Source organism: Triticum urartu, chromosome 6A (assembly GCF_056163025.1).
Source record: "Triticum urartu cultivar PI428250 chromosome 6A, HENAU_Tu73, whole genome shotgun sequence".
NCBI classification, from domain to species: Eukaryota; Viridiplantae; Streptophyta; class Magnoliopsida; order Poales; family Poaceae; genus Triticum; species Triticum urartu.
Window position 1 is genome coordinate 468,178,745 of NC_141878.1, and position 12,937 is coordinate 468,191,681.

Below are 12,937 nucleotides of genomic sequence, written 5' to 3' on the forward strand. Positions count from 1 at the left end.
AAAGACAAGTATTTAGGAACGGAGGGAGTATATTGGAAGTTTTTCCGGGAAGTACTCCTTTGATTTTGTAAAAAAAAACTCCTTTTATTTTGATCATCAAATAACGGTTTAGAAAGAAACCCCGCAAGAAAAAACGGTTTAGAAAGAAAAAACCTAGTTGAGCTAAAGATTAGTGGCCGAGTTACCTCGCGCAGACCCGCAAAAGAAAAAAAGAGTTACCTCACGCACAAAGAAAACTAGGGGCAGTGAGGCGAGAGGCGTTTTTGTCCACAGCCACGGCCAGCGTATGCCAAAACGGGGCCGCGAGCCGTCCCGTCCCGGTCGAATCCGCCACGTCGGCATCGGCGACACGAGGGCGACGTCCCGGCCGCAGCCAACCCGCTCCTGTCCCGCCCCGGCCACATCCCCGGCGACGCCCCCCTCCTCCATCTCCATGTACTCCTCCGTCCTCTCTCCCTCCCCCACCGTCGCCGCGATAAATACCTCCCCCTTCCTCTCTCCCTCGCACCTCCGAAGCCGACCAAAGCCGAACCTATCCATTGCATTCGCACATAATACTGGTATACATACGCGCGCCATTACCATTGCGCCGGCCTCTTCCAACATCCCGGCCGCCTCATCTCCTTCCGGTGCCTCCCATTCGCAAGGGATCACTGTGGGTACGTGCGCGCGCCTAGGCGTATCTGTTCCCTTGTCTTTTGATTTCGGTTCGTGCTGAATCTTTTCTGAATGCGCGGTCAATTTGTCGGTGTTGCAGGCGCGATCCGTTCGTTGATGGTCATCTAATTCAGGAGATTATTTCGCCGAGCAAGGGGAGGGAGGAGCCGCCGAAGAACACGCGGACGCGGTAACCAATCTGTTCTACTGTAATTTCCAGCCCCTTGTCCGAAACAGAAATAACAATACTCATTTTTATTCAGAAGAATCAGGGACTCGTTTCCCTCGGCGTGTCTCTGTCGGCTTTAATTTTGGATTCGCCTGAAGTTATTTTTTTCCAAAAAAATTCGGAATACCTTTCCCATTTCCCGATTGATGATGCCAGAATCCCCTCTCACTGTCTCGCCGGGCCGGTGATGCGATGCGAGCGCCGAAGAAGAACCATCTGCATTTGGGCAAGCAACCGCCCCCAAGATCGCCGGAGCACCACGGCGGTGACAGGCCACCCTCCTCAGCTGAGCGGCGCTTTCCTAGGTTTATTTTAAGCAGGATACTGACAAGAGAAGCAGAGCACCACGGTCGCCGCTAGCGCACATTTATGTTTCTTGACGTGTGACCCTCAGCCCTCTCTGGGTCTTTTGCTCCTCATCATCCGGCCTGATGGTTCACTTTCCTGTAGCACATTGACTATGTGGCAAACTCCACGATAAAAACAACGAGAAGAACTGCACCCGCGCCTTTCTGGTAGTACAGTGCTACTGTAGTCTGAAGGTGATCTGATGCTCTTGTCTAAGGCACGTTCTTAGCAAGGCCAATTCAGAAAAGGAATTGTGTGCGCGCTTTAATAGAGATGCTTAGCTCTTGGGAGACCTTGGAGCCATTTTATTATGTGCCCTCTCAAGGGTTTTGTCTCACTATGTCACTAGTCGATTCTGTGCCATCTTGCTACGTGCCCTATCCCTTTTGGAGCTGTCTCGAATATCTCAAGCTTTTGCCACACATGTTAACATTATCTTAGCTTCTCCACTTATTATGAGCTATTATGTCTTTGGTCCATGTACGCACTTTGGCGCTTAGTGTGCGCATTAGTTTTTTGTCTCAAGCTCATTAAGATCTTTTGCTGAAAGCTACATATTAGCGGTGTGTGTGTGTGTGTGTGTCTTTCTTAATTTACTCTGGCATCTGAACCAATTATCTGGCTGGTATTCTAAAATGTTGACTAAATCGAAGTATTGTGCTTGAGTTGATTGGTTCTAGGCTTCTAGCCTCTATCGCTATGCTAACGATTTTGTTGATTTTTAGTTGCAGGTAGCGAAACGCCAAGATGGTTAATTTCGGGAAGGTACTGATGTCGGATCAGTTGGAAGAGTGGAAAGAGTATGTTGCCTTGCTGCTCCAAAATTTAGTTCCATGGCATTTTACTGTTATGACTGAATTGGTTAGATATGCATAACTTATGTGTTGCTGTTTTCTCGACGCAGATATACACTGACAAAAAATATCAAATTATAAGCTTGTTCAATGACCATTTCGAATCTTATGAATCATTTGCTCACTTTTCCAGATACTATATTAATTACAAAATGATGAAGAAAAAGGTAAAACAGTATGTTCAGCAGACTCAAGATGGTGGAAGTAATCATGAACAGGTTCTTAAGGAGTTCTCAAGGATGCTTGACGATCAGGTAATACCGAGCTGAGTTGCTGATAGATTCATATTTCATACAGATGCTTTATTATTGATGTATTCGTTCAACCATCAATGTTTATTCTTTTTTGCCTCACACCATCTGTGTTCATGTGAGTTTCTTCATTGCAGATTGAAAAGGTTGTGCTCTTTCTACTGAAACAGCAAGGTCATCTTGCTAGCAGGATCGAGAAATTGGGACAACAGCGTGCCGTACTCATGGAACATTCCGATATATCACAAGTTTCTCAAGTGCGAGAGGCATATAGGCAAGTCGGGCTTGACCTTGTGAAGCTCCTTAGATTTGTTGATATGAATGCTACTGGGATCCGGAAGATTCTTAAGAAGTTCGATAAGCGCTTCGGCTATCGATTTACAGATTATTACATCTCTACTCGTGCAAACCATCCCTATTCTCAGCTTCAGCCGATCTTCAAGCAAGTGGTAATTTTACTTGCTTGCATCTTCAGTTCATAAGTGGGGCTTCAGTGCATTTGTTTCTATGGTGGCTGTCCTTGATTCCTTGTAGTCTTCATCATCTTTTGCACTTATTATGCAGTTCTGAATGCAGGGTATCGTAGCTGTTGCTGGTGCTTTGACACGTAACCTTGCATCTCTGCAAGATCACCAAGGAAGCTTCATGTCCATCTATGATCATCCATCAATTACCTTGAAGGTCTCTTCTAGATTCTTAGCTGCTTCCATAATCAGATAATGCAATTCTCATATGTGCTCTAAATGAACATCTGTACACCTTTTCTATGTGCAGGACCCTATCATCGAACAAATAAATAATTCAGTACAGAAACTCACGCACAGCACAACCTTCCTTCAATTCCTTGGACAACACGCACTGATCATTCCAGAAGACGTGCAAGCTAGCTCGGAAGATCTCGTTGATGACCAGAGCTACCATTTCATGTCGCTGATGCTCAACCTAGTGAACACATTCCTCTACATGGTGAACACATACATCATCGTGCCAACTGCAGATGACTATTCTGTGAGCCTTGGTGCCGCAGCGACTGTTTGCGGTGTGATTATCGGGTCGATGGCAGTTGCCCAAGTGTTCTCTTCAGTATATTTCAGTGCCTGGTCCAACAGGTCATACTTTAGGCCCCTCGTATTCAGCAGCATCATGCTGTTTTCCGGGAACCTGCTGTATGCTTTGGCGTATGATCTGAACTCCCTAACTGTTCTCATACTTGGCCGGCTGCTCTGCGGGTATGAATTTTCTTTCTGTTCCCTAATTTACTGTTGTCATGTTTAAAATGTTTATCTGATCGATCAAATCGGCCACATTTGTATGCAGGTTGGGTTCTGCCAGAGCTGTGAACCGTCGGTATATCAGTGACTGTGTGCCTCTCAAAATGCGGCTGAAAGCCTCCGCGGGATTTGTCAGTGCTAGTGCACTTGGGATGGCATGCGGTCCTGCGCTGGCTGGTTTGCTGCAGACTGAATTTAAGATCTATGCAGTAACTTTTAATCAGAACACCTTGCCCGGGTGGATCATGTGCCTTGCTTGGGTTGGTAATTTGATTTGGGTATGGATTTCCTTCAAAGAGCCAGATCACTTTGCTAAAGAGAATGCTGTCAACGCACAGTCATCTGATTCCGGTAATCCTCGTCGTTTGCTTTGTTCAAAAGCAACTCTTGTCGTGGTCATGGAACCTAGGCTCCGGATACATTTATTGACTTAAATTCTTTGCCGTGATAGGCCATGGACGAAATGATAATCTGGAGGGCGGTTTAGCACAGCCTTTGCTCACAGAGGCAAAGGAGAGGCAGGGTGAAAATGCAGACAACAACGAAAACGACCCTAAAGAGAGTCATAAAGCAGCAACATCGATTGCCGCAGCATACAGATTGCTCACGCCATCTGTGAAGGTTTCCTCCTAACCCCTTGAATCTGATCTCTTTTTGCAGTTGTTGAATGTACTCTTACACCTGCTCTTCACAAATATATCAGGTTCAGTTATTGATCTACTTCATGCTCAAGTTTGCAATGGAGATTCTACTCTCCGAGTCTAGTGTTGTCACTACGTTCTATTTTAACTGGTCCACGAGCACGGTGGCCATCTTTCTAGCTGTTCTAGGACTGACGGTTCTTCCGGTCAACGTCATCGTCGGAAGCTATATCACCAATCTGTTCCAGGACAGGTAACTTGTGTGCTTTCATCACACCGCACGCTATAGAGCAGTTCTCTTCTCTTGATCACTGCAGTTCTCTGGCCGTTTCACATCCCTTTTTCTTTCTCCATCTGAAGGCAAATCTTGGTGGCGTCTGAGATCATGGTCCTGATTGGCATCGCCTCGAGCTTCCACTTCGGCTCCAGCTACTGCGTAGCTCAGTACGTCGTGTCGGCTCTCATCACGTTCGTATTCGCCGAGGTGCTCGAAGGTAAAGAACCTAAACAGCCCACCACCTCCAACGCAAAGCCTGAACCAGACGTGAAGTGTTACCTTTTCTGAAACTTGCATCGCATGTATTTCTCTTATGACCATGTGTCTGAACATCGCAGGGGTGAACCTGTCCCTCCTCTCCCGGGTGATGTCGTCGAGGCTCTCCCGGGGCACCTATAACGGCGGGCTCCTCTCGACGGAGGCCGGGACGCTGGCCCGTGTCGCCGCGGACATGACGATCACCGCCGCAGGGTACCTGGGGCAGAGCCAGCTCCTGAACGCCACCCTGCTGCCGTCCTTGGTGATCTGCGTAGCCTCCATCGCGGCGACATTCGGCACTTACAACACCCTGTACTGACAAACGGGCCCCCTTGATGCATATAGTTAAGCATGGATCAATGCGCGGCAAGGCCGAGCTGCTGTTCGAAGCTTTGCAGCGTCGCTGTAAATGTTAGGCCGTCGGTGCCAGTGCTAGGTGCTGCGTTTGTGGCGTACCGAAGCTTGTGGTATCCAAGCTAGCAACTGTTGTAGCAGACACACGGTTCTAAATAAAACTGTACTGATCCATCCAGTGCTGCAGATCGTGTAAGGTACTCGCACAAGCCAACGGGAAGAGCTAAAAGTATGTAAAGATTTGGAAATTTGGAGAGAGGCGCCAAACCGTTTCGGTGGCCAGGCTTTTCTTTCCTCACGCTCCTGCCGCTGGTTCCTATTTAACGCTTAGGTCGCAACGTCTATTTGGGCCGGCCCAAGTGGCGCAGGCTCCCTCTTATAGGTTTTTTTATTTTGGTTTTCTCATTTTCTTTTTCACTTTATTTTTCAGTTCTTTTTTTATTTAGTTTTCTATTTTTATTTTTCTCATGTTCGTTTTCCCTTTTCTTTTTTATGTTTCTCTTCTTTTTAGTTTTCATTTTCCAAACATTGTTCCAAGTTCATGAATATTTTTTAAAACCTTAACATTTTCTAAAATTGTGAACATGTTTTAAAATCATGAACATCTTCTATAAATTCGCAAACATCTTTGAAAATTGTGCACCTTTTTTAAAAACATGTAAAGTTTTTTTGAATCGGCGAACAATTTTTTAAATTCACAATTTTTATTTTGACCAACATTTTTTTGAATCAGCAAACATTTTTTGAATCGCTGAACATTTTTTGAAATTTGCAAACAATTTTTTAGTCCATGAACATTTTTTGAATCATGAAAAGTTCTTGAAATTAATAACTTTTTAAAATCCTGATCATTTTTTCAATTCGAGATTCGCGAATAGTTCTCAATGTAAAAACACGAAAAACAAAAGAAACAACAAAATGAAAGTATAAGAAGAAAACAAGAGAAAGACAGGAGCTCCCAGCACCCACATGGATCAACCCAAAATGCACGGTGGGGGGGGTGCGATTGGTGGCTACTTGCTGACCTACGTGCGAAATAGGGGCTCCTCCTCCTGGCATGCACACCATGGTAACAACTGGACCCTTGCACGTGTACGTTAGGGTAGCCTGGACAATGACCCTTCAAAAAATCGTGACCCAACCGGACTCCTCAAATCGGTTCTTTACGTCCGGGATGACCGTCACACCTACATTCAGCTCATATATGGGGCAGATATGGGAAGGCCCGGGCGCATTGGCCATGTCGGACCGATCCACGCAAGCTCACCTGACCCAAGAAATATCCTCACCTCGGGCAAACCATAGTCTTCCGGTCAAACACTCTCGAACAGTCCACACTCCACTGCCCGTTTCCTCCCCTCCCCTCTTGGTCCCGTCCCCTCCTCTCCCACCCCTCTCTGTCATGTCCAGTGTCGGTAGCGCGACCAACGGCGAATCTGGTTGCGACTCAGACCTCATTGACTGGGACATCCCGCTTTGCTCGGAGGACGATGAGGAACTTGCCCTTCGCATCATGTTGGCAGGATCGTGTGTGGATAGGGGTAGGAGCTTGAGCTCTACTCGTCCCCTGTCGCTCAGCACCACAATGCGAACGACGACACCGGGTCCACGCGCTCTGTTGTGCGCTCTGCATGCTCTTTCCACTAGTGAAGGAGCAGAGTCGAGCCTTAGGTCACCTCACGGGCTTCATCTCCTCTGACTCCAACGATAGCGACACGGCCAACACAGAAGACGATGACGCCCCTCCGACCACAGACGCCTACATGGAGGACAACTACCGCCACTCCGATGATTGCAAGAGCAAGGGCTCGGCGCAGATATGGTGAAGTCCGGCTCCTAGGGGTGGCGCTAGGCCCCAGGCATCGGGGACCTTGGCCTAGGGCGCGGCTGCTCCCTCCTTTGTTCATTGATTCACCGGTGCAGAGAATGTTCATTACTGTAGTTGTACTCTTGGCCTGGGATGTAGACTATTCCTAGCTCCGCTACTGCCAGCACCGTATCTATCTAGTTTACCTATCTAGTGCCTGGCGATTAACTGCCTCTTTTGATTTGGTTGTACATGGTTGCTGATGAATTTTGTTGCTATGCATGTTTCTTTCTATGATTGCTATGTAGTTTATCTCATGTTGCATATGTTGCGTGGATTTGGAAGGCCGGATATGAGGGGGACGACTGCGAACACTAAGAAATCCACAAAGTTAGCACATCTGGATTTTGGCGTTTGCTCAGACATCTGCTTCGGTTACTCCTTCTGTCACCTCGGACCATGTACCAATCTTAGTCCAGTTCTGCAATGACAAAGTCAAGAGCAGGTTTTTCAGGATGGAAAATCATTGGCTTGAGATGTAGGAAACTCGGACGCTCATTACCAACTGTTGGTGCAATGACACGAGACCAATACATTCTGCTGCCTCCCTTATCAATTTCAAGATGAGCCATGTTCGTGATTGAAGGAAATATGCCCTAGAGGCAATAATAAAGTTATTATTTATTTCCTTATTTCATGATAAATGTTTATTATTCATGCTAGAATTGTATTAACCGGAAACATAATACATGTGTGAATACATAGACAAACAGAGTGTCACTAGTATGCCTCTACTTGACTAGCTCGTTAATCAAAGATGGTTATGTTTCCTAACCATAGACAAAGAGTTGTTATTTGATTAACGAGGTCACATCATTAGTTGAATGATCTGATTGACATGACCCATTCCATTAGCTTAGCACCCGATCGTTTAGTATGTTGCTATTGCTTTCTTCATGACTTATACATGTTCCTATAACTATGAGATTATGCAACTCCCGTTTACCGGAGGAACACTTTGGGTACTACCAAACGTCACAACGTAACTGGGTGATTATAAAGGAGTACTACAGGTGTCTCCAATGGTACATGTTGGGTTGGCGTATTTCGAGATTAGGTTTTGTCACTCCGATTGTCGGAGAGGTATCTCTGGGCCCTCTCGGTAATACACATCACATAAGCCTTGCAAGAATTACAACTAATATGTTAGTTGTGAAATGATGTATTACAGAATGAGTAAAGAGACTTGTCGGTAACGAGATTGAACTAGATATTGGATACCGACGATCGAATCTCGGGCAAGTAACATACCGATGACAAAGGGAACAACGTATGTTGTTATGCGGTCTGACCGATAAAGATCTTCGTAGAATATGTAGGAGCCAATATGGGCATCCAGGTCCCGCTATTGGTTATTGACCGGAGACGTGTCTCGGTCATGTCTGCATTGTTCTCGAACCATAGGGTCCGCACGCTTAACGTTACGATGACAGTTATTATGAGTTTATGCATTTTGATGTACCGAAGGTTGTTCAGAGTCCCGGATGTGATCACGGACATTACGAGGAGTCTCGGAATGGTCGAGACATAAAGATTGATATATTGGAAGCCTATGTTTGGACATCGGAAGTGTTCCGGGTGAAATCAGGATTTTACCGGATTACCGGGAGGTTACCGGAACCCCCCGGGTGTCATATGGGCCTTAGTGGGCCTTAGTGGAAAGGTGAAAGGGCTGCGCGCCTCCCCCCCTCCCCTAGTCCTATTAGGACTAGGAGAGGTGGCCGGCATCCCCTCTCCCTCTTTCCCCCTTGGGAGTCCTAGTTGGAATAGGATTGGGGGGGGGGGAGTCCTACTCCCGGTAGGAGTAGGACTCCTCCTGCGCCTCCATAGGGCTGGCCGCACCCCTCCCCCTTGGCTCCTTTATATATGGAGGCAGGGGGCACCTCTAGACACACAAGTTGATCATTGAGATCGTTCCTTAGCCGTGTGCGGTGCCCCCTGCCACCATATTCCACCTCGATCATATCGTTGTAGTGCTTAGGTGAAGCCCTGCGTTGGTAGAACATCAAGATCGTCACCACGCCGTCGTGCTGACGAAACTCTTCCCTGACGCTTTGCTGGATCGGAGCCCGGGGATCATCATCGAGTTGTACGTCTGCTAAGAACTCGGAGGTGCCAGAGTAACGGTGCTTGGATCGGTCGGATCGGGAAGAAGACGTACGACTACTTCCTCTACGTTGTGTCAACACTTCCGTTGCGATCTACAAGGGTACGTAGATCATACTCTCCCCTCGTTGCTATGCATCACCATGATCTTGCGTGTGCGTAGGAAATTTTTTGAAATTAGTACGTTCCCCAACAGTGGTATCAGAGCCTAGGTTTTATGGTTTGATGTTATATGCACGAGTAGAACACAAGTGAGTTGTGGGCGATATAAGTCATACTGCCTACCAGCATGTCATACTTTCGTTCGGCGGTATTGTTGGATGAAGCGGCCCGGACCGACATTACGCGTACGCTTACGCGAGACCGGTTCTCCCGACGTGCTTTGCACAAAGGTGGCTAGCGGGTGACAGTTTCTCCAACTTTAGTTGAACCGAGTGTGGCTACGCCCGGTCCTTGCGAAGGTTAAAACGGAGTCTATTTGATAAACTATCGTTGTGGTTTTGATGCGTAGGTAAGATTGGTTATTGCTTAAGCCCGTAGCAGCCACATAAAACTTGCAACAACAAAGTAGAGGACGTCTAACTTGTTTTTGCAGGGCATGTTGTGATGTGATATGGTCAAAACGTGATGAGATATAAGTTGTTGTATGAGATGATCATGTTTTGTTGAAGTTATCGGCAACTGGCAAAAGCCTTATGGTTGTCTCTTTATTGCATAAGATGCAAGCGCCAAATAATTGCTTTACTTTATCGCTATGCGATAGCAATAGTTGCAAGAGCAATAGTTGGCGAGACGACCACGTGACGACACATTGATATAGATCAAGATGATGGAGATCATGGTGTCATGCCGGTGACGATAGAGATCATGACAGTACTTCGGAGATGGAGATCACAAGCACAAGATGATGATGGCCATATCATATCACTTATATTGATTGCATGTGATGTTTATCTTTTATGCATCTTATCTTGCTTTGATTGACGGTAGCATTATAAGATGATCTCTCACTAAATTATCAAGAAGTGTTCTCCCTGAGTATGCACCGTTGCCAAAGTTCGTCGTGCCCAGACACCACGTGATGATCGGGTGTGATAAGCTCTACGTCCATCTACAACGGGTGCAAGCCAGTTTTTGCACACGCAGAATACTCAGGTTAAACTTGACGAGCCTAGCATATGCAGATATGGCCTTGGAACACGGAGACCGAAAGGTCGAGCGTGAATCATATAGTAGATATGATCAACATAACGATGTTCACCATTGAAAACTACTCCATCTCACGTGATGATCGGTTATGGTTTAGTTGATTTGGATCACGTGATCACTTAGAGGATTAGAGGGATGTCTATCTAAGTGGGAGTTCTTAAGTAATATGATTAAATTGAACTTAAATTTATCATGAACTTAGTCCTGGTAGTATTTTGCAAATCATGTTGTAGATCAATAGCTCGCGTTGTTGCTTCCCTGTGTTTATTTTTGATATGTTCCTAGAGAAAATTGTGTTGAAAGATGTTAGTAGCAAAGATGCGGATTGGATCCGTGATCTGAGGTTTATCCTCATTGCTGCACAGAAGAATTATGTCCTTGATGCACCGCTAGGTGCCAGACCTATTGCAGGAGCAGATGCAGACGTTATGAACGTTTGGCTAGCTCAATATGATGACTACTTGATAGTTTAGTGCACCATGCTTAACGGCTTAGAATCGGGACTTCAAAGACGTTTTGAACGTCATGGACCATATGAGATGTTCCAGGAATTGAAGTTAATATTTCAAGCAAATACCCGAGTTGAGAGATATGAAGTCTCCAACAAGTTCTATAGCTAAAAGATGGAGGAGAATCGCTCAACTAGTGAGCATGTGCCCAGATTGTCTGAGTACAACAATCGCTTGAATCAAGTGAGAGCTAATCTTCCAGATAAGATAGTGATTGACAGAATTCTCTAGTCACCATCACCAAGTTAGTAGAACTTCGTGATGAACTATGATATGCAAGGGATAACGGAAACGATTCCCAAGCTCTTCGCAATGCGGAAATTGACGAAGGTAGAAATCGAGAAAAACATCAAGTGTTGATGGTAGACAAGACCACTAGTTTCAAGAAAAGGGCAGAGGGAAGAAGGGGAACTTCAAGAAGAACAGCAAGCAAGTTGCTGCTCAAGTGAAGAAGCCCAAGTCTGGTCCTAAGCCTGAGACTAAGTGTTTCTACTACAAAGGGACTGGTCACTGGAAGCGGAACTACCCCAAGTGATTGGCAGATAAGAAGGACGGCAAAGTGAACATAAGTATATTTGATATACATGTTATTGATGTGTACTTTACTAGTGTTTATAGCAACCCCTCCGTATTTGATACTAGTTCAGTTGCTAAGATTAGTAACTCAAAACAAGAGTTGCAGAATAAACAGAGACTAGTTAAGGGTGAAGTGACGATGTGTGTTGGAAGTGGTTCCAAGATTGATATGATCATCATCGCACACTCCCTATACTTTCGGGATTAGTGTTGAACTTGAATAAGTGTTATTTGGTGTTTGCGTTAAGCATGAATATGATTTGATCATGTTTATTGTAATACAGTTATTCATTTAAGTAAGAGAATAAATTGTTGTTCTGTTTACATGAATAAAACCTTATATGGTTACACACCCAATGAAAATAGTTCATTGGATCTCGATTGTAATGATACACATAATCATAATATTGAAACCAAAAGATGCAAAGTTAATAATGATAGTGCAACTTATTTGTGGCACTGCCGTTTAGGTCATATTGGTGTAAAGCGCATGAAGAAACTCCATGCTGATGGGCTTTTGGAATCACTTGATTATGAATCAGTTGATGCTTGCGAACTATGCCTCATGGGCAAGATGACTAAGACTCCGTTCTCCGGAGCGAGCAACTGACTTATTGGAAATAATACATACTGATGTATGCGGTCCGATGAGTGTTAAGGCTCACGGCAAGTATCATTATTTTCTGAACTTCACAGATGATTTGAGCAGATATGGGTATATCTACTTGATGAAACATAAGTCTGAAAGATTTGAAAAGTTCAAAGAATTTCAGAGTGAAGTGGAAAATCATCGTGACAAGAAAAATAAAGTTTCTACGATCTGATCGCGGAGACAAATATTTGAGTCACGAGTTTGGTCTTCAATTAAAACAATGTGGAATAGTTTCACAAACTCATGCCACATGGAACACCACAGCATAATGGTATGTCCGAACGTCATAACCGTACTTTATTGGATATAGTGCAATCTATGATGTCTCTTACCGATCTACCATTATCGTTTTGGGGTTATGCATTAGAGACAGCTGCATTCACGTTAAATAGGGCACCATCTAAATCCGTTGAGACGACACAATCTGAACTGTGGTTTGGCAAGAAACCAAAGTTGTCGTTTCTTAAAGTTTGGGGTTGTGATGCTTATGTGAAAAAGTTTCATCCTGATAAGCTCAAACCCAAATCGGAAAAGTGTGTCTTCATAGGATACCCAAAAAGTTACTGTTGGGTACATCTTCTATCACAGATCCAAAGTCAAGACATTCGTTACTAAGAATGGATCCTTTCTAGAGAAGGAGGTTCTCTCGAAAGAAGTGAGTGGGAGGAAAGTAGAACTTGATAAGGTAATTGTACCTTCTCCCTTATTGGAAAGTAGTTTATCACAGAAATTTGTTCCTGTGACTACTACATCAATTAGTGAGGAAGCTAATGATGATGATCATGTAACTTCAGATCAAGTTACTACCGAATCTCGTAGGTAAACTAGAGTGAGATCCGCACCAGAGTGGTATGGTAATCCTGTTCTGGAGGTCATGC

The 12,937-nt window shown here is 45.0% G+C and overlaps 1 protein-coding gene across 3 annotated transcripts; it reads left to right on the forward strand.

The window, feature by feature from the left end:
- The first annotated feature begins 297 nt into the window (after nt 1-297).
- On the forward strand, nt 298-5,318 carry LOC125514114 (SPX domain-containing membrane protein OsI_08463). 3 transcript variants are annotated; one of them, XM_048679377.2, is made up of 12 exons: nt 298-659; nt 758-866; nt 1,960-2,034; nt 2,222-2,342; nt 2,477-2,788; nt 2,916-3,020; nt 3,114-3,568; nt 3,657-3,961; nt 4,062-4,231; nt 4,314-4,504; nt 4,612-4,745; nt 4,867-5,318. In XM_048679377.2, the coding sequence occupies exons 3-12, from the start codon at nt 1,982-1,984 to the stop codon at nt 5,103-5,105; spliced, it is 2,085 nt and encodes a 694-aa protein (XP_048535334.1). In that variant the 5' UTR covers nt 298-659; nt 758-866; nt 1,960-1,981; the 3' UTR covers nt 5,106-5,318. The 3 variants fall into 3 exon arrangements, with proteins under 3 accessions (XP_048535334.1, XP_048535333.1, XP_048535332.1); XM_048679376.2 differs by having other exon boundaries at nt 758-847; nt 1,966-2,034; XM_048679375.2 differs by having other exon boundaries at nt 299-659; nt 758-847.
- Nucleotides 5,319-12,937: the final 7,619 nt, after the last annotated feature.